This window comes from Canis lupus, chromosome 3 (genome assembly GCF_048164855.1).
Source record: "Canis lupus baileyi chromosome 3, mCanLup2.hap1, whole genome shotgun sequence".
NCBI lineage: Eukaryota > Metazoa > Chordata > Mammalia > Carnivora > Canidae > Canis > Canis lupus.
In genome coordinates this window covers 60544650-60571742 of record NC_132840.1, presented here as the reverse complement: position 1 = coordinate 60571742, position 27093 = coordinate 60544650, and the positions used below count along the sequence as shown (strand labels likewise).

Genomic DNA, 27093 nt, shown 5'->3' with positions numbered 1-27093 from the left:
GTGTTGAGTTTAATAAGTTCTTTATAGATCTTGGAAACTAGCCCTTTATCTGATATGTCATTTGCAAATATCTTCTCCCATTCTGTAGGTTGTCTTTGAGTTTTGTTGACTGTATCCTTTGCTGTGCAAAAGCTTCTTATCTTGATGAAGTCCCAATAGTTCATTTTTGCTTTTGTTTCTTTTGCCTTCGTGGATGTATCTTGCAAGAAGTTACTATGGCCGAGTTCAAAAAGGGTGTTGCCTGTGTTCTTCTCTAGGATTTTGATGGAATCTTGTCTCACATTTAGATCTTTCATCCATTTTGAGTTTATCTTTGTGTATGGTGAAAGAGAGTGGTCTAGTTTCATTCTTCTGCATGTGGATGTCCAATTTTCCCAGCACCATTTATTGAAGAGACTGTCTTTCTTCCAATGGATAGTCTTTCCTCCTTTATCGAATATTAGTTGCCCATAAAGTTCAGGGTCCACTTCTGGATTCTCTATTCTGTTCCACTGATCTATGTGTCTGTTTTTGTGCCAGTACCACACTGTCTTGATGACCACAGCTTTGTAGTACAACCTGAAATCTGGCATTGTGATGCCCCCAGATATGGTTTTCTTTTTTAAAATTCCCCTGGCTATTCGGGGTCTTTTCTGATTCCACACAAATCTTAAAATAATTTGTTCTAACTCTCTGAAGAAAGTCCATGGTATTTTGATAGGGATTGCAGAAATCTCACAGAGGAAGACATAGACATGGCCAACATGCATATGAGAAAATGCTCTGCATCACTTGCCATCAGGGAAATACAAATGAAAACTACAATGAGATACCACCTCACACCAGTGAGAATGGGGAAAATTATCAAGGCAGGAAACCACAAATGTTGGAGAGGATGCGGAGAAAAGGGAACCCTCTTACACTGTTGGTGGGAATGTGAACTGGTGCAGCCACTCTGGAAAACTGTGTGGAGGTTCCTCAAACAGTTAAAAATATACCTGCCCTACGACCCAGCAATTGCACTGTTGGGGATTTACCCCAAAGATACAAATGCAATGAAACGCCGGGACACCTGCACCCCGATGTTTCTAGCAGCAATGGCCACGATAGCCAAACTGTGGAAGGAGCCTCGGTGTCCAACGAAAGATGAATGGATAAAGAAGATGTGGTTTATGTATACAATGGAATATTACTCAGCTATTAGAAATGACAAATACCCACCATTTGCTTCAACGTGGATGGAACTGGAGGGTATTATGCTGAGTGAAGTAAGTCAGTCAGAGAAGGACAAACATTATATGTTCTCATTCATTTGGGGAATATAAATAATAGTGAAAGGGAAAATAAGGGAAGGGAGAAGAAATGTGTGGGAAATATCAGAAAGGGAGACAGAACATAAAGACTGCTAACTCTGGGAAACGAACTAGGGGTGGTAGAAGGGGAGGAGGGCGGGGCGTGGGAGTGAATGGGTGACGGGCACTGGGTGTTATTCTGTATGTTAGTAAATTGAACACCAATAAAAAAATAAATTAAAAAAAAAAAAAAAAAAAAAAAAAGAAAGAGAAGCAGCTGGAGGGGGGCCATTTGTGAGACAGGATTGTTGCTGACAAAATGGTCCCTTCAAGGAGGTGAAATTGCTGACGGAGAAGGGGAAATGGCAGGAGTAAGAAACAGAGCAGATAGGTTGGCCTTTCACTGGAGCAGGCCACTCACTCACAGGGACATGATAGAGATAACGAACAGAGCTCCCGTATGGCTGCTGGGAAGGTCTGACAATGGGAGTGAAGAACTCCTGTCTCACTGCTCCTGTGTTTCTAAAAAATGTTGGTAAAAGGCCACTTCCCTCAGCTAACATCCAAGTGGCAGATGCAGGGACAGTTTTCACATTAATCATATGCCCACTATCCAGTTACTACCAACATGGATGTCTGCGTTTGGCAACACACTAAACATTTCGGTCACAAGACAAAGTACGCTTTGGGTATTTGTTAACATGGACACTAGTATCTTTGTTCAAATACCTCATTTTCCAGAATCAGAAGTTAGATACTTGTAACTTTTAAAGGAGTCAGCCTTTCAAAATGCACTTTATACATTAATGGTGCAACCACCCAACTACTTCAGTGTGAGAACCAGTTAAAACACATGACATGTAAACTGACTCCTAACTCTGGGAAATGAACTAGGGGTGGTGGAAGGGGAGGAGGGCGGGGGGTGGGGATGACTGGGTGACGAGCACTGAGGTGGGCACTTGACGGGATGAGCACTGGGTGTTATTCTATATGTTGGCAAATTGAACACCAATAAAAAATAAATTTATAAAAAAATAATAAACTGACTCTAGTGGGTATCTTTTGACAGTAGCAGTTCTTCCCTCATTTCTGGTAGCAGACCCTCCTCCACCCATGACCGCTCTTGGGGAAACTGCTATTGTATGTATTTCTGGCAGGATGAGCTGCAGAGCTGATCATGTTACCAAGCCAAGCACATCAGAGTCTATTCCTGGGATTCTGAAAGTGAGGCTGGGAGGGAAAGCTCTCTCTCATCACAAGCTTTAAATTCTATCCCAGGAGGCGGGCAGCCTCATACACAGAATACATATGAGCTCAAAGGCCAAAGGCAATACACAGGCAGGAAAGAGATAAAGACACAAAGAAACAGAGACACAAAGATGGAGTGAGGGGAGAGAGAAGAGAAATGGAAGGAGAATGTGTAAGGCTGGGACTAGGAAAGAAGGCCCACGTTGCTGGAGTCCATGAGACCTACGGGCACCGAGGCCAGCCCTAGCTCTAGCTTCCTGGGTACTGGTTACAGCACTGCCCTTCCTCACTGGAGTGGGTGTGAGATCAGCACCTATCACTTGCAACCAAGAGTTAGTGGACATTCCGCCAGACCAGAGTAAAAATGAGCAGGGACACAGGCAAGCCATCAGACAGAGAGACTCTCCTCTTCTTGCTCAAGGGAAGGTAAGCCAGAGCACATGCAGGTGCATCTCCACAGACCCAGAGCAGCCAGCTGGGTGGCCAGTCTCATTCGCGCCTCAAGATGTTGTGCACCTGTGTGCGCATGTGTGTTCTGCCAGAGGGGGAAGCAGAAGATGGCCGTTAGGTGAAAAGCTGGACTGATGGGTAGTAAGGGTTGAACGGTGTTCCTCCAAAACAGAGAAGCTGAAGCTATAATTCCAATACCTCAGAATGACCCTACATGGAAGCAAGGTCAGGACAGAGAGAATTAGCTTCAGACAAGGTCATATTGGAATATGGTGGGCACCTACCCCCACATGATGGGGCCTCATTAGGAGTCAGACATGTGAAGAGATACTCAGGGAAAATATCATGCAGATTATGCAGTTGTGACCCAAGAAAGGCCAGGTGGCCATCAAACCACTAGAGGCCATGGAGGGGCACAGGTGGATTCCCCATGGGTTTCGGAGGGAGCATGGCCTTGCAGTAACATTGATTTTGGACTTCTAGCCTCCAACACCAAGAGACGACAAATTTCTGTTGCATGAAGCCACCTGGTTTGTGATACTTACAGAAGCCCCAGGAAACTGCTACACTAGGTTAGATTGCGGGTGAATGTGTGTGGATAACTTTATACATGTTCATGTGAGCACCTGCCAAAAATATCCCTCCACACTGAGGAAAAATGTGACCCCTTCAGTACTTAATAAGAACATGAACTAAGGAGCAGGATCTGAATTCTGTTGTTTATTAGCTATGTGATGTTGTTTCCTCATTTTTAAATCAGTATTTAGAAATAGCCCTTCGTGATGCTAGTGTGGGGATTAAGCGAGCAGATATGTGTGCAGCACAGACTTGTACCCGGCATATAAAAACAACGATTTAAGTGTTACTGTCATTTGGATCGTTACAAACAGCCATGTTTAAATGAAAAAGTGTGTTTACTAGAACAAAACTGAAGCTGAGACAATTTCTCAGAACAGGACCCTAGTATGGACAGCTGGGTGGCTCAACATTTGAGTGTCTACCTCTGGCTCAAGGTATGATCCTGGAGGTCCAGGATCAAGTTCCGCATTAGTCTCCCTGCATGGAGGCTGCTTCCCTCTGTGTTTCTCATGAATAAATAAAATCTTAAAAATTAAGAAAAAAAGAATAGGACCTGGTACAGTCAACTCTAACAACTTTACAAGACAACAGAAGAATGATTAGTCCGTCCTGTCAAGTTTTCCAGTGATGAGTACTGAAAACCCAGTATATTTTTTTTCAATTTCCTAAAATTCTTTGCTAAGCTTATTTATATGAGAAAATCTATGAACAAAAACATACATAATTATTAAAAAATAATTAAGACAAAAAATAATTAAGACAACTTCCACATAAAATTTCATATATGGGGCAGCCCGGGTGGCTCAGCAGTTTAGCGCCGCCTTCAGCCCAGGGTATGATCCTGGAGATCCAGGATCGAGTCCCACGTCGGGCTCCCTGCATGGAGCCTGCTTCTCCCTCTGCCTGTGTTCTCTGCCTTTCTCTCTCTCTCTCTCTCTCTCTCTCTCTGTGTCTCTCATGAATAAATAAAATCTTTAAAAAAATTTTTTTAAAATTTCATATATGAATAAAATGTTAAATAGAAATGGAGGATTTCTAGAAAAAAATGTCAGCATACATCTTCACCTATGCCAGATTTTTCATTTCCAAACTTCCTGTGGTTTAAGAAAACAGATTCGCTATTCTTAGATGACTCCATTTCAACTAAAATACTTTACATAGTCTTTCTTTAACATAGTTTTCCAAATTCTCTTGAGAAAAATCAAAATATGCTATAGTTTACTTACAAATGAATAACTTCATTCTTTCTGAGAAGACAGATTTTAAAAATGGATTGCATAGATTGTAAGCTAAAAGACAAATTCTTCATTTTTTGCTTAGAGCAAAAAATAATTCATTTTAAAGGCTTTTCTCCCCTTAGGATTATGGGTATTATACTTTATTTTACTTTAGTTATCTAAGTCAAACACTTGATTCCCTGCTTTAAAGTCCTAATTAAGAACAAATGTATAAATGTCTAAAGTGTTTTCACAATAAAATAATTTTTTAAATCTCAAACACTATTAACTAAATATAGGATGTCAACGATGCATCAGATTTACTACAAATTAGTGTAAACCAGTCACATGCAACATACATTTATTTTTTAATCCAGTAAGGGTTTTAAGATAAGTAGAATGAAGGAAAAGACTTTATAATCTTCTAAACCAAGGGTAACATAAACTCAAATGTAAATTAAAAACCAAATAATTCCGGTCAGCAGTCTAGGTCTAGAAAAGTACTGCACTTACCCAGAGTTTTACATGCAAACAGAGCCATGGCACTTTGCAATCTGTCTGGTCTGAGGGCCTGTACCACGAGAACCTTAAAATAAAGTGTGGGGCATTTTTAAATAGTAAGTTCCCCTGAGAACTTTAAGCAGTAGTTAATGTTAGTTAATTAAACAAATATTTACTTAAATACGTGAACACTGATCACTGTTCCACAATACTTTCTTACACAAACTGTCACAACAGTTTTATACAAAGATACGTCCTTAATAGTGAAAACTTTTACTAAAACCCATTTACTGCCTCAAGCTTCTCATCTGAGTCAGCAGGAGCATGCAGTAGCCATAGGTCTCACTTTGTCTTCAGTATCTGACAAGGGTCAAAAGCAGGTGAAAGCAAGAGCATATACATGAGGCCTTCTGGTAACCATCGAAGAGAAGCCCTCAAATCCTAAGATTTTCAAATCACTATTTTTACAGTCAATCATGTATAAACCTAGATGTTTCTGTTTTCAAATAAAGTTCTTCTTAGCTTTCTTTCCTTCTTTTTTTAAACTGTACTTGGTAAAGGGGCATTCAGTGTGGAGAGACAAGGACAAAAGCGCCCGCAGCCAAGGAAGAGACACAAACCAGGGTCAGTGACCCGGAGGACCTGCTCCTAGAGAGCCCAGCCACTCGCAGCCTGTGCCTCCCCAACTGATGGGGCAGAACCCATCAGCAGGTTCACTACTCTGTTGAGATCCAGACTCGGAAAACTTGCCAGGACTCTTTCTCTATGGCACACTCTTTGGGCGGAGACAGGGGAGGAGGCGGAGGGAAGAAGTAGGGCTACAGGGGGACATCCTATCCAGAAATTCTGCCAGTGACATCCCCCCCACCCAGGCAGATGGAAAAGCTGAAAGCCTTTCCCCGCCATAACATTATGCCACACCCAAAGGCAGAGCTTTCCTTGAAATAGCTTCTGAATACAAAAGAAATGTCAGATATTTTTATGCATTGAGATAACTCACCTGCTGAAATGAGGACACTTTCTTTGCCAGAATAGATGGAAACTCTTGCTCACACACCGAGCTGTGATAGTATGTCCGCCACAGAGCCACGTCGTCAAAGCAGAGGGTCTGATAAAGACTGGGGAGGGCAATCTAAAACACAAGCACAGCCCCACACAATGAGCCACAAGCACATGTGAAAGAGCCACAAGCACTACTGAAAGAGTAAACTAAAACCAAGTACCAATGGGCATGTGTTGGCTTCTTTCCCCCCTTCACACTGGCTCCATCTGCTAATTTCTAGATCAGAAACATGGTATTGGACTGCTCCAACCCATAAGCAGGTAAAATTAAACATTTCCCAAGTAGCACGAAAGCAGTATGTGCAAGTGATCGAGTCTTATCTCTACAGAAGAACCTCACCTTCTGGAGAAAGGACAGATGTGTGTGAGTGTGCACGAACCTGTGCCTCGCTTCAGCTGCACAGGACGATCACAACCGCCAACTTTCCTGCCAACACCAAATCCTGAGGAAAGCGTGTGTTTCCTAGCCCACATCCACTTATGTCCCATTCATACACATGTTGGCTTCCTTGCCCCTAGACGTTCTAAGTCTCTACTTATTAATCTCTACCCAAGATTTCTCATCAGTTCCTACTGAGCATTCAGCATTCACCTTAAACACCACCGTCTCAGGCAGCCCCAGTGGCCCAGCAGTTTGGCACTGCCTTCAGCCCAGGGCCTGATTCTGGAGACCCGGATCGAGTCCCACATCAGGCTCCTTGCATGGAGCCTGCTTCTCCCTCTGCCTGTGTCTCTGCCTCTCTCTCTCTCTGTCTGTCATGAATAAATAAATTTAGAAAATCTTAAAAAAAAAAATGCCACCATCTCTCAAGGCTCTGCCTTAACACATTTGTTCCCTTCTACCTCCAAGACTACCATCTTTTCCAAACTTGGTTTTTCATCCTTCTCAGCCTTACTGAGGTATCACTGACAAAATCGTATGTATTTAAGGAATGCTCTCATAAGCATTTACACTGTGAAATAATTACCATAATGGAATATATTCACACTTGTTAATAATATTCTCTTATAGATGGATAGATCACACTTTCTTCATCCATTCATCCACTGATGAACATGTAGATTGTGACTATATCTTGGGTGAATTATAATAATAAACATTTCCTTTGAATTTATACCCAGAGGTAAGAAGTAGGACTGCTGGAGCATACAGTAGTTCTAGTTTTAATTTTTTGAGGACACTCCACAATGTTTTCATAAAGGCTGCGCCAATTTATATTCTCACCAACAGTGTACATTTTCCCTTTTCTCTATCACGCTGCCATCACATGTTATCTTGTCTTTCCAATTATAGTCATCCTAAGAGTTGTGAACTGGTACCTGTGATTGACTTTGTATTTCCCTAATGATCAATGATGCTGAGCACCTTATTCGTATATATGTCAGCCATTTGTATGTCTGTTTTAGAAAAAGGTCTATTCAGGTCTTTTGCCCATTAAAAAAATTTTTTGAGTATATTTTGAGTATATATGTTACATTAGTTTTAGCTATACAACTATGTCATCACAAGCACCATCTCTCTCCACACAGTGCTATCACATCACCACTGACTCTGTTCCCTGTGCTGTGCCTCACCTCCCACGCCCCTTCACCGACTTTGCCCATCCCCCCTTCCCTTTGGCAATCTCTCTTCCAAACTTTTATCAACACTGGGCTTCAAGATGAGAAATGTAAATCTGTATATATGGATAACTGTTATTGAAAAGAATGGCGAATTTGGAAGATTTGTATCTGCAGTACTAGAATGTCACATGGCATAAACATAAATCAAGTACTTAAGGATGCTTCATCCAAGTAGCTATATTCACTTCTAAATAACCCATTATATTGCCCAAATTTCATTATGTAACTTGACTAAAATTAAACTTACACAGTAGAAAATTAAGTATATTTCACTTTCATTATTTTTAATAAGTGATCTAAGCCTATTAGGATAACATTTGATGGTAGTCTATTAAATTTAGTGGCAATTAGTGTATAAGGGCCTCCTGCTACCAGTTTATGCTCCACATTATATAATCATTCTGTTTTTGGCTAGAAATGTGGGATGGCCATAGTGCAGTAGGCAGCATGCTGGTCTCCCAATAGACACAGGATCAAACACCAGGGGTATAGCTCCAGTAGGGTGCCAACCATATCACAAATATGTTCTCCCTGTCATCCTCCCTACAGGGCAAGTGGGCTCAGTGCTGCCTCTCTGTATTGTAAAACCGCAATCTGGACTCCATGGGCACTGTGCTGACCAGCAGTAGGAACTAAATAAATGGCTGATGAGAAAAAAGATTCACTGACAACAAAGCAGGATCTACTGACTCTATTCGATAAAAACCTACGAAAAACAGGCAGTACAGAGTCGTGGTAACCAGCCCAGACTCTGCCACCAGGAGCCCAGTATCAAATCCTGACTCTACTTCCTAAGTCACCATAAGCAGAGACCACATCGTTCTGGGCCTGGTTTTCTCATCTGTCAAATGAGGACAGGAACAGGAGCTTCCTCATCAGACTGTTGGAAACATACAGTGAAGTGAGCCACTTTCACGCTCTGCATAACGCTGTGAAAACAGTAAGTCCCCAGCAAGCACCTCTACTCTTGCTGTTTTTACTACGTGCCACTGTCACACGACAGCAGATGTAAGGCGCAGGGAAGGAAAAAAGGAAAAGAAACATACATATAGATTTTGAGAGAAGGAGGTTCATCTCGTTTTGTGTTCCCAACTAAAGTACCAGTGAGGCCTGAGTACAGAACACAGACGAAACTGCTGGCAGTTGGGCTTCTGAACTGCAATTCCTGCTCTCACCCTGTCCTCAGCATCCACCTTACACCCAGGAACCAATGTAAGTTGGAAAGTTGTATGAATGCATACATTCAAACGTGTATGTTGAATGAAAGATTTAGCTATAGATTAAAGCACTAATCAGAATAGAATAATCAATTCTTTACTATCCTTTTACCCAGGGATTTGATGGCATATTCACAGAAATATCAACACTAAGTATAATAGGGAGCATGTAAAAAAATAAACGATTTAAGTACAGGAAAATTTTAAATACCCCCAAAGTAGAAATGTCATGAATACCTTTAGCGTTGCCACTGCCCAGCTTCGCTCCTGGTCTATCCACGATGGGAGTTGATCACGGATTCTTTGCTGAGAGTCCTTTATAGGAAAAATTATTCTCTTTTGGTATATTTGGTAAAATTCAGACTTAGAAAAATTAACAAGTGACTAGCTAATTTTATGAGCACTAATTTTTAAAAAATTCTATGTATTACTACTTAAATTTACAAGTCACTATGATAAAATTCGATATAACAAGGTATAGATAACAATTTACATAAATGTATTCATTTTCATTGTGCATAATCTTTTATGAAACTTCAGAAAAATGGAATAAAATATAATGAACTGCTATAAATTTTGCATTTCAGACATAATCTAGATTTTGCAACACATTTCGGGTTATGTTGCTTTGAAGAAAAATATTATTCATTACATGTTCAGACATAAAATTAGTAGAGAAAAAGCTAAATTTGAATGACATTATCAAAAATTTAAAAAAAATCTTAAACAAGTTATGTAAGAATTTTCCTAGTCATACACAAAATTTTATTTTCTCAAGATCATCAAAGTCTTCTTGGAATAAAACATATACTGAAAGAAATTGTATTAGTTTCTTAGTATTTAAGTAGTATTATTCTGATGAGAATAAATGTCTTTATGTCTATTTTAAAGTACAGTAGGAGAGACAAGAACATGTTCCTCTAAAGTATAATTTCAACAGTACTTTAAAATTCCTGTGAAGCAAATATCTTATGAAGTCAAAGCCAGAAATATTTTCCCGAAGAGTGAAATAATTTTGTTATTTTTACTTACAGCTTTCCGCAACATGTCTCCCACAACCACACCTGTAAACGTATCCCATTCCTATTGAATAAAAATATGAGTAAAACAAGAAATATAAAAATACTAACCACTTAACAGAATTTTTTTAATTTCCCTATAAGATGGCTTACAATGCAGCTTTCTAAGGATGTGGAAAACAAAAAACTCACCTTCCCACTTCTGGTACATCAACATCAAGAATGAGTTCATGTACCAACATAAAACATTCATATGAAAACTACCAGAAACAATTTTACTCAAGCAAAAAATAACTACAATTCCTATATGTATATATAATGTTTCATCTATAAGTTTACATGTTCGGTGTATGTCCTATTACATGAGATTTTTCACTAATAAATAAGCACTTTATTGGTGTACCAAAAAAATTTAAAATTGTGTATCCTGGGGAAAAAAATAGAGAAAAGTACTTCCATTAAGTTATCTTTACCAACAGATTAGAAGAGGACTGCCATTATTCATTTTTTACCTTAATCCACAAAATCACAACAGATCCAATGTTATAGAATCTAACACTCCAAGAAAATCTATTACTTCCCTTGAGCTTCCCCTAGTGTCACATATTATTTGTTACATACTGGTCAGCAAATAAAGAAAACACATAAAATTTGAGAGCAATATAGAAAAAAAAAAAGATTACTTCCTGCCTCCACCCAGCCTGACCACTCACTCCTCTTACTGAAATTATACAATCACATTAAAGAAGCAGTGATTGCTATTAGCAGCTAGGAGTCAGAGAAAAATGTTCTCCTTTCCCAACATTTAATTATACTCCAGGAGGGAAAACTAGGGAATATTAAATCTTTCACAGTGTGGAAAATACTGATCATGGTGGACATCATTATACAGGAGGAGGGAAAGGCATCAAAGCTAATGGTAGAAATAAAGGAGTCAAATTAAAGAATTCAGGAGAAACAACACAAGTGAACCAGAGCACGTGGAATCAGAGAGAACAATGAGAAAACAGGCACATGGAAAAGTCTGTGCTCTTTTAAGTATTCAAATCAGGAGAATCCAGGACATAAATAGAATCTGACCAAGGAGAGTTAAGGGTTACAAGGTCATGGTCCGTATACTAATCCCCCCCACACACACACTCTCCTACTCTACTCTCACTTTATGATATTGGCCAGAAAATCACTTACAGATAATTCTTTTTAAATATTAGCACACCAGAGATGGATTGGTTAGCTCTAACTTGACGGAAGTTCTTTTCAAGTTGGAGACACGTGATATGGCAGACCAGAAATAAAGTTGTAGATAAAGAAGATAAATTACACATGAAAAAGATGAACATAAGGCTTTGAGCTCAAGGAAGCTTCTGAGAACTACCCAGCCTCTGGCTTCACAGGCTGACTGTAGCTGGGTACCCCTAATGTGTCAGTACGTACCTGCATCAGCTTGAGTGCCTGGATGGGGATGAGAAGCCATGGGCGGGGGTTCAAAAAGGTCCAGGCATGGTGAGAAGTCCCACTACCTCACCATCGCTGCCCAACCCCGGGCTCCCGCGAAGAGGAGAAGCGGACATGAGCATCTTACACTACATGTCTAACTTAGTAAAAAAACTAAAAGGCTTATAAATACTTTTCAGACTAAAGTTACCGCTAATCTCACCATAACTCTGCCCATTACCAAATGTCCTTGTAACTCTAACATTGTCCTCCTTTATTCCACTTACATTCTCTTGAAAAAGTTCAGGATGCATGCCTCGAACAAAATGCAAAGCGAACATCAACTGATCTGCCTGTAAAGAATAATAAAATGTTATCTTGCTGTTTCTAAACTTGTGTTTCTGGAAAAGCTTAGTCCTGAAATTTCAGTTCACAAAATCTGTGTTCTATCTTTAAATTATTTACTTCTATCAATATAAAATGTGACTGTTCAGGTAGCACCTACACAGGGCAACACTTCCGAGTTGGGTGGGAAAGATAAAGAACCCAAAGTTTTAGAGAAAAATGCTAAATATTAGTCATGATATACATCTCTTTAAAAAAAATAGTTTTATTTAAGTACCTGAAATCCAATTTTGAGGTCTGAATTCTCACTACTCATAAAATCAACCTCCTACATCAGGACTCTTCTATTTGTCATGTGTATGCTTACATTATCCGAAACATTCTATATGCCCCCTAAATCAAGACATTTCATTTCTAAAAAGTTATGCAAAGGGATGATAAATGTATTCATAGATAAGAAATGAGGATATTTATTGCAAGATTTTTTGTTATGGAGGAAAAACTGAAACAATCTTAAATGTTCAAAAATTTTTCATAAATAATATTCAAAATATGTAGCATAGCCCATATTATAGAAGGAGGAGCAATATGGATATACATATGCAAAAAAATGGAAATGTGGTATCAATTTTTATAGCTGATTTAGTTTACAACTATAGGTTTTTATTTTTCTTTATATTTTATAAGTTTTCTAAAATAAGCTTATGTCATTTCTGTTAAAAAATTAGTAAATGTTTATTAACAACAAAAAACCACATCTATTCAAGCACTGTATTTCCCACTAGTTTATAATTTAAGCATTTTATACAGCTTCTCCCATACTAAAAATAACACTTTATATCTAATACGTGCATAGGATTATAAATCTACACACGGAGTAACCATAAGGGCTATAAAGATTACCAGCTAGTGATCTTTCATGCAAGAAAGTCACCCCTCTGTCAGAAAGATTCAATGTCTTGAATAATACAATACAGAAGAATAATTTACTTTATAAAAGTATATGTTGGGTATACAGCAAGTACTCAACAAATGCCTATGTAGTGAATAAATAAAAACCATGTGTTCACAACCATAACATAGGCAATGACTAAAAAAATCTCAAAGTAGAAAAATTTATGCAGGTGCAGCCACCACTCAGGTGTGGGAGAAAAACATTACAACCAACTACCATGTGTATGAAGTAATTCCCAGGTGACTTAAAGATATAAAAAGCAAGACATGGCCATTTCGGGAGATGTGCAGTGTTCTTAGGTATCAGAAAGAATTCAGGTCTGGGGTTGAACAGTAACTGGCTGGATAAGCCACTAAGATGCTTAATGCACATGGTAATGGATATTTAAAATGCATCTCTCATCTAAGGTAAAGAAATAATGATTAAGATATATTTACACACAAATTCACACACAGTATTACTACATTTATCTTAGCCATTTCTTCCTTTGACCTAAGGAAAAATAATGCAGTCTCTAGGGTTAATTAAGAAAAGGCAAAGCCCTGCCATTCTATGATTCTTAGATTAGCCACTGGGGTCGGTGGGCTAACTGTTGATTATTAACTGAGGCCAAATTCCAAAATGTTGGCAAAGAATAAGCCACATAATATACAGTCCATAAATACATAATAGTGGCTCTCCTTCTCTCTGCTTTCTGGTCCCAGAAAACATCATGGCCTCAGGGATAAGTATATAATCACATGACATCATCCACAGATAATGACATAAGGTGCACTTTATGCTAATGACCTACATGAGGCCAACCAAGATCTGGGAGAACTAAATATGCTCCTTATACTATAATTGTCCAAAATACTTAGGTTACTGAAATAAACACTTCTGATCTACTGGGGAAAAAAAGAAGAATGACAAAACCAATAATCTCAACTGAAACTGCTTGACAGCTTTCTCCATTTCTCCATTTGTTTTAGTTTATTAAAAGTCTAAATTTTCTGCTACAAAACAAGTCAATTATTTTTTGTTTCAGGTTAAGTTGCTTTCCCTTGGCTGTGATGTGAATATTAATAAGCCTCTGTTTCAAGGGTCTGTTGCTGTCACACTGCTGTCACCAATACAACAGCTAAATCAGCAAGAGAGACTGGCAGGCAGTTTAATGTGAAGCTGATTGCTAAAAATCCCAAGTTCTTTCACTAAAAAATGAAATCGGTTCCCTGCTAAGTCAGATGATAATGTACCTCATTGCTTTAATAGTAATGTGCTTTCTGAATTGTGATTCAATACTGAAACTCCACAGAATGCTGAATTCACATTGAATAACTTTAATATTACTGATGAAAAAATATGAATATTATAAACCAGATATTTAATCAGTGGATTAAAATAGGTCGTAAGAATAATACATGATAGCTTTTTTAAAATGAGTGAAGTTGTTCACAACAGAAAAGTATCTCTCCAGACAAGCAATAAAAAATTCCACTTGGGCGCTATGATGTCAAAAGTGTCCAACCTTACAAGCTCTCCTCCCATGCAATAAAATGCTGGCTGTAGCCCAACTTACGTGTATTTTAAAAGATAATGTGACTTAAAAGAAGTAACCCTAACTAAACTTCACTGATATATTAAATCATTTTGGTACTGAACATGTATTATATCTACCCCTAATTACATTACAAAATACATAAGGATTTAAATCTCATCAGTATATCTAATGTATTATTACTAAAAATAAGAATATATAAGCAGAGGCACAGATATATAGTTTAGAAACAGGAAATACCTAATACACTATTAATCTTTATGAAAGTTGATCTTTTCACCTAAACACTTTTCAAGAATAATATTTATTTATAACATATATACTTCCCTAAGGATTTTGGAGGCACCTTAAAATAAGTTCAGGTCTGTGATATTTTCACAAATCATGGCCTATTTTAGTGTATAGGTCTTGAAAGGAAAGTAAAAAAGCATTAAATATATTAGAAGAGTGAGTGAAATGAAACTTTGCCGCTTTAATATATTTGCTAGAAAAATAAGAGATTAAAGCTACATTAAAAACTAATCATAAAAATCTATAACATAGCAATCAAAAAATAAATAAATCTAATGAAAAATAGAAAAACAAGGAAACAAGGATGCAAAGAAGGAGATACTTTAATTACTCTGTGGGTTAAATTATTAACTGATAAACTTCTGGAAGGCAATTTGATAATATTCAACAAAGTTTGGAAAGCATTTTGTCTTGGACAGAAATTATACTTCTTCCATGAAGAAATTTAATGAATAGAAATACTTACACATGTACATAAAGATAGATTTACAGAATTTCACCACGGTCACTCATAATAGCAAAAATACATCAATAATATCCACCAACAGAGTAGTAGATAAACTAGCATACCATATTATGGAATCCCACAGAAGCACTAAAAGTAATGAGGTTAGTATATTCTACTTATGGAAACATCTTCAGGACCTGTCACTATAAAAGAGATGCAACACAACAAAATATGTAATAAGGAAAAGAAAAAGTTTATTTGCACACATGAACTTGAAGAGAAAGGAAATGGACTGGAAGGAACCAATCAAGCCTTGGACTGGTTTACTCCAATGGAGTGAAGCATCAGAATGGGGAGAAACAATGGAGGGTTGTTTTTTTTTTTACATAGTTTTCTGTATGTGCATATAGTTTCATAAAGTTTGAAATGCTTTCAGAAAGTATTTTTAAGTTGTGTCTGTGTAATAAACATTTTTAAGTATTATGTGCAGTAACATATTACACAAATGTTAGAGATGTCATCCTTTTATCTATCTAGGGTCATAATATTTTTGGGACAAAATGGACTTTGAGATCATCTGCTTATAATTCCTCAACGTATACAAGTTAAAACTGAGATCCAAACAGGTGATTTTTAGGACGGCTAACCATCAGACCTCCAAAATACACCCATACATTCCACAGATCTATATAGGTATCGTCACAGTTCTCATTAAAGAAACATCCTACAGAAATGCCCGACTAAAGGTCTGTGAGTCTCAAGTAAGGATCGTCAACATTGTCACTATACTCATAAACACTACTATCCCTTTCTAAAGAACATATTAACTGTGTCTCTTCAAAGATTTTCTAAGAACCCTACATAATTGTGCCATACTAACACTATTTCTCTCACATAGTTAATTGCCTTTACAAAGCTCTTCCTCAACTTATCTCAACCCAAACCCAAAGACTGGTACTTGAAAAAAAAAAAAAAAAAACCAAACTCCTAAGTGAAAAGCTTCTGTTTTCTATAATATTCAAAAATTTTTAAAGTACATTTCATTTTATATTCCTTGGGAGCCCTCGTAATGTGAAGACGTCTGTGACAAATTTTGTAACTCAGGATCAGGCATTAGTTTGCTTCCTAATGCCAGGAATAGGAACCAATTTTGTCCTCAATCTAAGGGACATTGGCAGTGTCAAGACATTTTTGATTTTAGCAAATATGTGAAGGAAGTGCTACTGAACAGACCGCCACAGTAAATCCTACTGTGGCCCAAAATGTCAACAGTCCTGAGGCGGAGAAACCCCAGCTAGAAAATGACCTATACAACCCATCATAATGTCCTGCGTCAAGGGCTGCTGGGTGTTCAGAGCCACATTGGACCACCCAGGGCATGCTCTCATTTGCATGTCATCCTTCTCCCTCCCAACCACCTCCTGGAAGGCTATAAGATGTTCTACTTAGCAATGGACATTATTCAGGGAAAGTTTCAGAAATGTCAATTTCAATACCTTTCTAGTAGGTAAAGGGTTATATAATTTAACTCTAATACTGTATAAATCAAAGTATAGGTAGTATCTTACACATGAAAAAATAGTATTTCTTACCTTAAACAGACAACGGCATATATATTCATAGACCATATGTTTTAATGAGCTGATAAGTGACTGTATTCTCTGTTCTGTATTTTCAGAATCCTAGATTACATTTGAAAATTGAAAAATCATTAGGAAATTTATAAACATTTAAATGACACTACATTGCTTAATCGCACTTTTAAACTGTTCCTTCAGACTCAAAGTTGATTCTGGAATAATTATCTTTGTCAACTCAAGTGATCAAACAGGTTAAGTGCATTAAATCTGTATACTACTACGATAAAAATACTTGATGTATTTTTCTTTAACGGATGAAGGCTTTCAATGAATGAAAATTACAGTCCATTTCCAATAATACAATATGAAATGAATTTGATGATACCACTCTGATACCTAACAGCATTAAAAATAATGTATTAGTATGGATGAATCCCATTTCATTACTAGTACAATGATCCATCCAGCCTCAAAACAGAGTGACCAGAACCAGCTAATACTGAATGTTCTCACTTTCATTATAAGAGCCTAAGCAACTTAAACCATGCTTTCCATAACTAAGGATGAACAATAACTTTGATGTACATGCTGTTTAAGAAATCATACCACCTTTACTTTCTTATCTGTTTTCATACTTCCATTGTACAGGATCACTGTGCTTTGAAAAATATCCCTAACAGCTATTTCCCTTGCTGATTGCAGAAAGGTTTGGTAGATGAACAGGAGGAAGCTGTCATCGCTGGACTATTCCCTAAGAGTGACAGAGTTTTATATCTCACCTCAGGTAGATGAGAAGGACAGGACACACGCCTTGAAAAAGTTCAATTCTGATATAATGTTTAGGCTAAATTTTCTTGTTACCTTAAGTCTATAACTGACAAGAAAAAAATCTAGTAAAACAATGTTAACAGTTTAGAGAAATCCACCAAGGATAAGCAGTGCAACATGTGCCCCAGGGACAAAACCTCGGGCAGTGGCACGGATGCACCAAAGCTTGGGCTGGCCCATGAGCAGAACGTTCTAATGAGAGAGCTCATCATTACAGTTCATGTGCCGGACATCCTCTTCATCCCTATGTTTATTAACAAAGATCGCATGTGAAATGAGCCTTGGATCCACTAAAAGATGCTCTCTTGTGAGAAAGAGTACATAGCCTAAAATCTAATAGATTTCTAAGACACTGCAGAGCAGGTTTTTTACTCTACATATTTAAGATTATATTGCTTTTTAAAATAAAACCAAACACACATGTGCACACCACATGCTTACACATACTATCGAAGCCCAATAGTTCCTAAGCTACAGACTTTTGTAAAGAACAAAAAATAACCAACGTTCTCACTGGGTTCAGGCAAAACTGCTCACCTATTTATCAATTCTCACATTCCTGCAGAGTCACTGACCTTTAACATGAATATTTTCTGACTAAAGGATAAGAAGGAATTTAAAATGAACTTCTAATTCTGTACTAATTTATGAGAAACTTTTAATGCAAAAATTATTCAAAGATAGATATACAATCCAATGTTAGTGAAGATACAGATGTAAAAGCACTCCAACTGCCTCCGTTTAATTCGCCAACAGCACGTTCCAAAGGTAGCAAGACGGAATTTGTGTGCAAGTCTACAAATGTGCACTTTGGTCCCAGTCATCCAAGTCTAGGAAATTTAACCAAGAAAAAACTAGAGAAGCAAAACACTGGAAAAAATGTAAACCATAAATATGTGTAGCTGTCCTAAAACATAACCACATGATCTGCGATCCTGCTTTAAGAGGGAAGGTGTCGCCCCAACCTCTTGATCATGGGTAGGTTTGTGTCAACTTCCACCAAATGGCATGCAGCATGGGTGATACCGTCCCAGCCAAGTGACAAAAGCTTCTGCCTCACGGCCTGGAATACAGTTTTGGCCCCCAAGATGTCCTACCAGAAATCCACTACACTGTGTGGCGAGGTGCAGGCTGTAGTCCTCCTCACCGAACCCCCTCCACCCGCACTCCACCAGATGCACAAGCAGAGCGGGCACCAGATGCGCAAGCAGAGCTACCCTCCTCCCTGCCTCTCCATCTCTTCCCCTCAGTCCCAACTGAGGTCCCAGATGTTGTGAAACAGTGGTAGGTCATCTCTGCTGGGCCCTGACCCAACCACCCACAGAAACCACGAGCATAAGGAGACACTGTCCGATCTGCCAGGTTTGGGGATAATCGTATATTCAGCAGAGATAATCAGGAAAATGTCCACATACCACATGGTCACAGTGCCCATACTGTGTAGCCTCACTGTCTCTCAAAAATGTTGTGTGGGTTTCTATTCACGGCATGAAAGTTGTATGAAATCTATGAATGCTAATTTTCAAGACAGTGTGACATCTTCTGCGTAAGGCAGTTCACATTCTTTAGTATATGCTTCCCTCTCCTAAGCACACAAACTTGGTAAAGCAGACACTCCTATATCCCCACTAACAAAAAGGATTCCCAGCACACGGTAGAGCCTCAAATGACACAAACAATGACATTTTAAATGTTGTTTTCTGAAAGTAATGAGATTATGTAGACAATTTCTTGATTTTATACCATATTAATGATAATCTATTCCTTATTAATTTGTACTCAGAATTTAAATCATTTCCATTAAGACTGTCACACTGGGATAGTTTAAGAACATAAAATACAATCAAAGAGCGAGTTTCTTTAGATACAGTTTAAGTGAGGGGGCTAGGCAAGAAGGCAGATGAGTTAGAGTCCCCAAGTCACCTGTCCCCACCAACTTACCTAGATACCTTTAAAATGTCCTGAAAACCTATGAATTCAACCTGAGATTTAATGAGAGAACAGCTGGAATGCTATAGAGAGAAGAGTTTGCGCTTCGAACAATACAACTCATTTTTAGCCACTCTGCACGGAGCAAAATGACTAGAAAGAATAACTCACCACAAAAGAAAGAATCAGCAACAGTACTCTCTGCTACAGAGTTACAGAATTTGGATTACAATTCAGTATCAGAAAACCAATTCAGAAGAACACTTATAAAGCTATAGGTGGCTCTGGAAAAAAGCATAAAGGATTCAAGAAACTTCATGACTGCAGAATTCAGATCTAATCAGGACGAAATTAAAAATCAATTAAATGAGATGCAATCCAAACTGGAGGTCCTAATGATGAGGGTTAATGAAGTGGAAGAAACAGTGAGCAGCATAGAAGACAAGTTGATGGCAAGGGGGAAAGCTGAGGAAAAAAGAGAAAAACAATTAAAAGACCATGAGGAAAGGTAAAGGGAAATAAATGACAGCCTCAGAAGGAAAAATCTATGTTTAATTGGGGTTCCAGAGGGCGCCAAGAGGGACAGAGGACCAGAAAGCATATCTGAACATATCATAGCTGAGAATTTCCCTAACTTGGGATGGGAAACAGGCATTCAGATGCTGGAGATACAGAGATCCCCCCTAAAATCAATAAAAACCGTTCAACACCTCAACCTTTAATACTTGCAAATTCCAAAGATAAAGAGAAAATCCTTAAAGCAGCAAGAGACAAAAGATCCCTAACTTATATGGGGAGAAATATTAGATTAAGAGCAGACCTCTCCACAGAGACCTGGCAGTCCAGAAAGGGCTGTCAGGATATACTCAGGGTCCTAAATGAGAAGAACATGCAGCCAAGAATACTCTATCCAGCAAGGCTCTCATACAGAAAAAAAGGAGACATAAAGAGCTTCCAACATAGGCAGAAACTTAAAGAATATGGGGCCAGCAAACCAGCTCTGCAAGAAATATTAAGGGGGACTCGGTAAAAGAAAGGGGAAGCCCAAAGAAATAATCCACAAAAACAGGGGCTGAATAGGTATCATGATGTCACTAAATTCATATCTTTCAGTAGTAACTCTGAACGTGAATGGGCCTAATGACCCCATCAAAAGGTGCAGGGTTTCAGACTGGAGAAAAAAGCAAGACCCATCGATTTGCTCTCTACAAGAGACTCATTTTAGACCTAAGGACACCTACAGCCTGAAAATGAAAGGTTGGAGAACCATTTACCATTCAAATGACCCTTAAAGGAAAGCAGGGGTAGCCATCCTCATATCCAATGAATTAAAGTATATCCCAAAGAGTGTAGTAAGAGATGAAGACGGACACTATATCATACTTAAAGGATCTATCCAACAAGAGGACCTAACAATCATGAATATTTATGCCCCTAATGTGGGAGCTGCCAAGTACATCAATCAATTAACAACCAAAGTAAAGACATAGTTAGATAATAATACACTTATACTGGGAGACTTCAACACGGTGCTTTCTGCAAATGACAGATCCTCTAAGCACAACATCTCCAAAGAAACAAGAGCTTTAAATGATACACTGGACCAGATGGATTTCAGATATCTACAGAACTTTACACCCAAACACAACTGAATACACATTCTTCTCAAGCGCACATGGAACTTTCTCTAAAATAGACCACATACTGGGTCACAAATCAGGTCTTAACCGATACCAAAAGATTGGGATTGTCTCCTCATATTTTCAGACCATAATGTTTTGAAACTTGAACTCATTCACAAGAAGAAATTTGGAAGAAATTAAAACACGTGGAGGTTAAAGAGCATCTTGCTAAAAGATGAAAGGGTCAACCAGAAAATTAGAGAAGAATTTAAAAGATTCATGGAAACTAATGAGAATGAAGATACAACTGTTCAAAGTCTTTGGGGTACAACAAAAGCAGTCTTGAGAGGGAAATACATCGCAATACAAGCATCCCTCAAAAACCTGGAAAAAAACTCAAATACACAAGCTAACCTTGCGCCTCAAGGAACTGGAGAAAGAACAGCAAATAAAACCTACACCCAGCAGAGAAAGAGTTAATAAAGATTCGAGCAGAACTCAATGAAATAGAAACCAGAAGAACTGTAGAACAGATCAACAAAACCAGGAGCTGGTTCTTTGAAAGAATTAAGATAGATAAACCATTAGCCAGCCTTATTAAAAAAAAAAAAAAAAAAAAAAGACTAATAAAATCACGAATGAAAAAGGAGAGATCACAACCAATACCAAGGAAATACAAACGATTTTAAAAACATATTATGAGCAGCTATACGCCAATAAATTAGGCAATCCAGAAGAAATGGACGCATTTCTGGAAAACCACAAACTACCAAAACTGGAACAGGAAGAAATAGAAAACCTGAACAGGCCAATAACCAGGGAGGAAATTGAAGCAGTCATCAAAAACCTCCCAAGACACAAAAGTCCAAGGCCAGATGGCTTCCCAGGGCAATTCTACCAAACGTTTAAAGAAGAAACAATACCTATTCTACTAAGCTGTCCTGAAAGATAGAAAGGGATGGAATACTTCCAAACTCGTTCTATGAGGCCAGCATCACCTTAATTCCAAAACCAGAAAAAGACCCCACCAAAAAGGAGAATTATAGACCAATATCCCTGAGGAACACAGATGCAAAAATTCTCAACAAGATACTAGCCAATAGGATCCAACAGTACATTAAGAAGATTAGGGATCCCTGGGTGGCACAGCGGTTTGGCGCCTGCCTTTGGCCCGGGGCACGATCCTGGAGACCCGGGATCGAATCCCACATCGGGCTCCCGGTGCATGGAGCCTGCTTCTCCCTCTGCCTGTGTCTCTGCCTCTCTCTCTCTCTCTCTGTGACTATCATAAATAAATAAAAAAGTTAAAAAAAAAAAATTTAAAGAAGATTATTCGCCTAGACCAAGTGGGATTTATCCCTGGGATGCAAGGCTGGTTCAACACTCATAAAGCAGTCAACATGATAGATTATATCAATAAGAGAAAAAAACAAGAACCATATGATCCTCTCATTAGATGCAGAGAAAGTATTTGACAAAATACAGCATCCATTCCTGATCAAAACTCTTCAGAGTGTAGGGATAGAGGCAACATTCCACAGCATCTTAAAAGCCATCTACAAAAGGCCCACAGCAAATATAATTCTCAATGGGGAAACACTGGGTGCCTTTCCCCTAAGATCAGGAACAAGACAGGGGTGTCCACTCTCACCACTGCTATTCAACATATTACTAGAAGTCCTAGCCTCAGCAACCAGGCAACAAAAATAAATAAAAGGCATTCAAATTGGCAAAGAAGAAGTCAAACTCTCCCTCTTCGCAGATGACATGATACTGTACATAGAAAACCCAAAAGCCTGCACCCCAAGATTGCTAGAACTCATACAGCAATTCGGCAGAGTGGCAGGATACAAAATCAATGCCCAGAAGTCAGTGGCATTTCTATACACTAACAATGAGACTGAAGAAAGAGAAATTAAGGAGTCCATCCCATTTACAATTGCACCCAAAAGCATAAGATACCTAGGAATAAACCTAACCAAAGAGGTAAAGGATCTATACCCTCAAAACTATAGAACACTTCTGAAAGAAATTGAGGAAGACACAAAGAGATGGAAAAATATTCCATGCTCATGGATTAGCAGAATTAATAATGTGAAAATGTCAATGCTACCCAGGGCAATTTACACATTTAATGCAATCCCTATCAAAATGCCATGGAGTTTCTTCAGAGAGTTGGAACAAGTCATCTTAAGATTTGTGTGGAATCAGAAAACACCCCAAAGAGCCAGGGGGATATTGAAAAAGAAAACCAGCCAGGGGCATCACAATGCCAGATTTCAGCTTGTACTACAAAGCTGTGATCACCAAGACAGTGTGGTACTGGCACAAAAACAGACACATAGATCAATGGAACAGAATAGAGAATCCAGAAATGGGCCCTCAACTCTATGGTCAACTAATATTCGACAAAGCAGGAAAGACTATCCACTGGAAGAAAGACACTCTCTTCAATAAATGGTGCTGGGAAAATTGGACATCCACATGCAGAAGAATGAAACTAGACCACTCTCTTACACCATACACAAAGATACACTCAAAATGGATAAATGATCTAAATGTGAGACAAGATTCCATCAAAATCCTAGAGGAGAACAAAGGCAACAGCCTTTTTGAACTTGGCCACAGCAACTTCTTGCAAGATACATCTATGAAGGCAAGGGAAACAAAAGCAAAAATGAATTATTGGGACTTCATCAAGATAAAAACCTTCTGCCCAGCAAAAGAAACAGTCAACAAAACTAAAAGACAACCTACAGGATCGGAGAAGATGTTTGCAAATGACCTATCAGATAAAGGGCTAGTATCCAAGATCTGTAAAGAACTTATGAAACTCAACAGCAAAGAAACAAACAATCCAATCATGAAATGGGGAAAAGACATGAACAAACATTTCAGCAAAGAAGACATAGACATGGCCAAGAGACACATGAGGAAATGCTCCGCATCACTGGCCATCAAGTGGGAAATACAAATCAAAACCACAATGAGATACCACCTCATACCAGTGAGAATGGTGAAAATTAACAAGACAGGAAACAACAAATGTTGGAGAGGGTGTGGAGAAAGGGGAACCCTCTGGCATTGTTGGTGGGAATGTGAACTGGTACAGACACTCTGGAAACTGTGTGGAGGTGCCTCAAAGAGTTAAAAATAGAACTGCCCAACGACCCAGCAATTGCACTGCTGGGGATTTACCCCAAAGATACCGATGCAGTGAAATGGCAGGAAACCTGCATCCCAATGTTTATAGTAGCAATGTCTACAATAGCCAAACTGTGGAAGGAGCCTCAGTGTCCATCGAAAGATGAATGGATAAAGAAGATGTGGTCTATGTATACAATGGAATAGTACTCAACCATTAGAAACAGAAATACCTAGCTTCAATGTGGATGGAACTGGAGGGTATTATGCTGAGTGAAATAAGTCAATCGGAGAAGGACAAACATTATATGGTCTCATTCATTTGGGGAATATAAAAAAAAAAAAATAGTGAAAGGGAATAAAGGGGAAAGGAGAGACAATGAGTCGGAAATATCAGTGAGGGTGACAGAGCATGAGAGACTCCTAACTCTGGGAAATGAACAAGGGGTGGTGGAAAGGGAGGCAGGTAGGGGGTGGGGTGACTGGGTGACGGGCACTGAGGGGGGGCATTTGACAGGATGAGCACTGGGTGTTATGCTATATGTTGGCAAATTGAACTTTAGGTTGTTACATGTGGTCTTCTGAAATATGATTCTAAACCAGTTTTCTCTGGAAGTTATTACTATAAATAAGTACCTAGTCAAGTGATCTGTGTTCCTCAGTCCTAGCCACAGGGTAATGGAGAGCATACCTGTTTGTTTTGCAGAGCACGCTGGAAAAGTCGGAGAAATGCAGCCAAACTGAAGCGGTACATGTTATTAATTTTGGACAAGTCGGAGATAATGAAGTACATCTTACTGGCGCTCTCAGCCAGTGGCAGATAAGCGTCCCGCTCCTGTGGGAAAAACACTTGAGTGCTAGCGTGTTACTGCCCCCTACAGACCAGTCCATTCCCAGTGTTGTGCTCTTATCACTTCTAAGTACACACAATAGGTGAAGACAACCAATCCTAGAACTGTGTAACTAAGAGGGATAATATCATCTAGTTTTTCTTACTCTTATAAACCTGAGGGTGATATATTTAAATAATTCTCTAAACCCCAGATTACAGAAGTAGGAGTGGTTCACAGGTGGACCATCATGAGCAAGTACAAATGACACAATTTTATATTTCAAGAGAGAGCCACTTCGGGTAACGCAAGGGCATGGCACCCCTGCGGAGGAGGGAATGACAATCCTGAGTCTAGCATGCGGGGGACCAGAGACTGTAACTTCCACATCAAGTAAGGAAGCACCTGGCATTGTTCAACGCTGGCACAGAATAAGCCAGTGGCACAGGCCTTCTGCTGTGATGGGTGTAAAGGATGAGTAAAGAAGAGATCCTACAGGTAAGTGGCCTCAGGTTTTGAACAGGACTCTGAGAGTCATTCTGATCCAAGTGCCAGGATCACAAACATGATGCTGGTAACATTACGTGTGTGACTCAATGATGCCTGCTCAGAAGGAGAAGGCCAGGAAGTTCATCCTGTGCAGTGAAAAATAAAATAACAGATAACCACACCTGCCGAGCTCATCCCTGGCAGAGACAACCAGGTGATGGATGAGAAGCGGTCCATTAATCTGCTCGTATTCTGGTTTCAACAGAACACTTTCCCAAGTGAGAAAGTGATAACATGTAAGTGGACAATTTGGGCAAGGGCTGAAAAATACTGAAAGGAAAACATGAACAGGTCACTGAGATGACTGGCAAAGAATGAAAGGATTTCAGTAAGTACCCTGGTCAGGCTGTAGCCTGGAAATTCAGAGGAACACTAATCTGTCTGGGCGTCTGTTTGTCTTCAAGCAAGGTACAATCACTAGGATGTAGGCGATGAAAATATGTATCATTTTCAACTTGGGTGAGAATTTTGCAAAAGGAATTATCAAAAGAAAGGCAAAAATCATTTTAAGCCATAGCATTTTAAGGGAAGAAAAGTATTTTTAATGGAGAAGATACTTACAACTCTTACTTAATATATTTAACATGTTTTAATTTTAAAGCATTCTAGGAATGGCACAGATGCTCATAACACTCATTTTTAACACTCTCAACTTCAGTACAGAACTGTAGCTCCAGAACTTTACAAGTCAGCAGAGGCCGGCCGGCCATATTCCTGATGCGCTGCGCATCCCAGTGCCCTCTCTACAGCAGGATCAGACCCACAGCTCTGGTGTTTCTCAGGAGCTTTCTTGTTTTCTATCTGTCATTCCCCTGAAGTCTTGATTCTACACTGTTTAATCATATTAACATAACAGCTTAAGAGAACATGATAGAAGACCACAAAAAAAGGAAATAATTACTTGATCGAGGGAAATCTGGAGTTTGTAAGATTCTTTAAGTGACTCCTGAATAAGTGCACTGCTTGCTTTCGTCTGATTCAAAGATTCAATCAAATCCTTATTTTCCAAAATATTCCCTTGGGATGTGGCAAGTGTCTGCAGCAAAAATTAATAAAATAATGTGAACATTATCATACATGTTAAAATAACCAATTAAAAGAAGACTACATTAGCTCTCATTACTGATGATGTTCATAAAAACTTATTACTTTAAAAGAATTTCATCATTTATATAAGAATGATATAGAAAATTATTATATACTATTTCAAAGCACTGTATATATATTAACTTTATCAATCTAATAAAAATAAAAACTTAAAGTTACCTATTAAGTCATAATTTCATGCTATATTTTAATACTTCTTGAAATTCTGAGCACATATTCGTGAAATAATGCAGTATAAAAGCAGTATTACTGAAAAATCATTTGTCTTAGACATTAATTACCATTACTTAAGAAGTAAGTAATGGTC

General features: G+C 38.6%; 1 protein-coding gene across 8 annotated transcripts in view; it reads right to left on the bottom strand.

The window, feature by feature from the left end:
* Positions 1 to 27093, bottom strand: part of DYNC2H1 (dynein cytoplasmic 2 heavy chain 1) — a 341068-nt gene that overhangs the window by 174943 nt on the left and 139032 nt on the right. For all 8 annotated transcript variants that reach the window (XR_012028538.1, XM_072821767.1, XM_072821765.1 and 5 more), the window contains 8 exons: positions 26581 to 26715; positions 24992 to 25135; positions 16790 to 16879; positions 11909 to 11974; positions 10201 to 10251; positions 9406 to 9483; positions 6267 to 6398; positions 5279 to 5351 (listed from right to left, as the gene is read on the bottom strand). Coding sequence is in view for 7 of the 8 variants with exons in the window: in XM_072821767.1 (XP_072677868.1) it covers positions 5279 to 5351; positions 6267 to 6398; positions 9406 to 9483; positions 10201 to 10251; positions 11909 to 11974; positions 16790 to 16879; positions 24992 to 25135; positions 26581 to 26715 (769 nt within the window). In the remaining variant the exon portion in view is untranslated. The remainder of the gene's footprint in view (positions 1 to 5278; positions 5352 to 6266; positions 6399 to 9405; positions 9484 to 10200; positions 10252 to 11908; positions 11975 to 16789; positions 16880 to 24991; positions 25136 to 26580; positions 26716 to 27093) is intronic.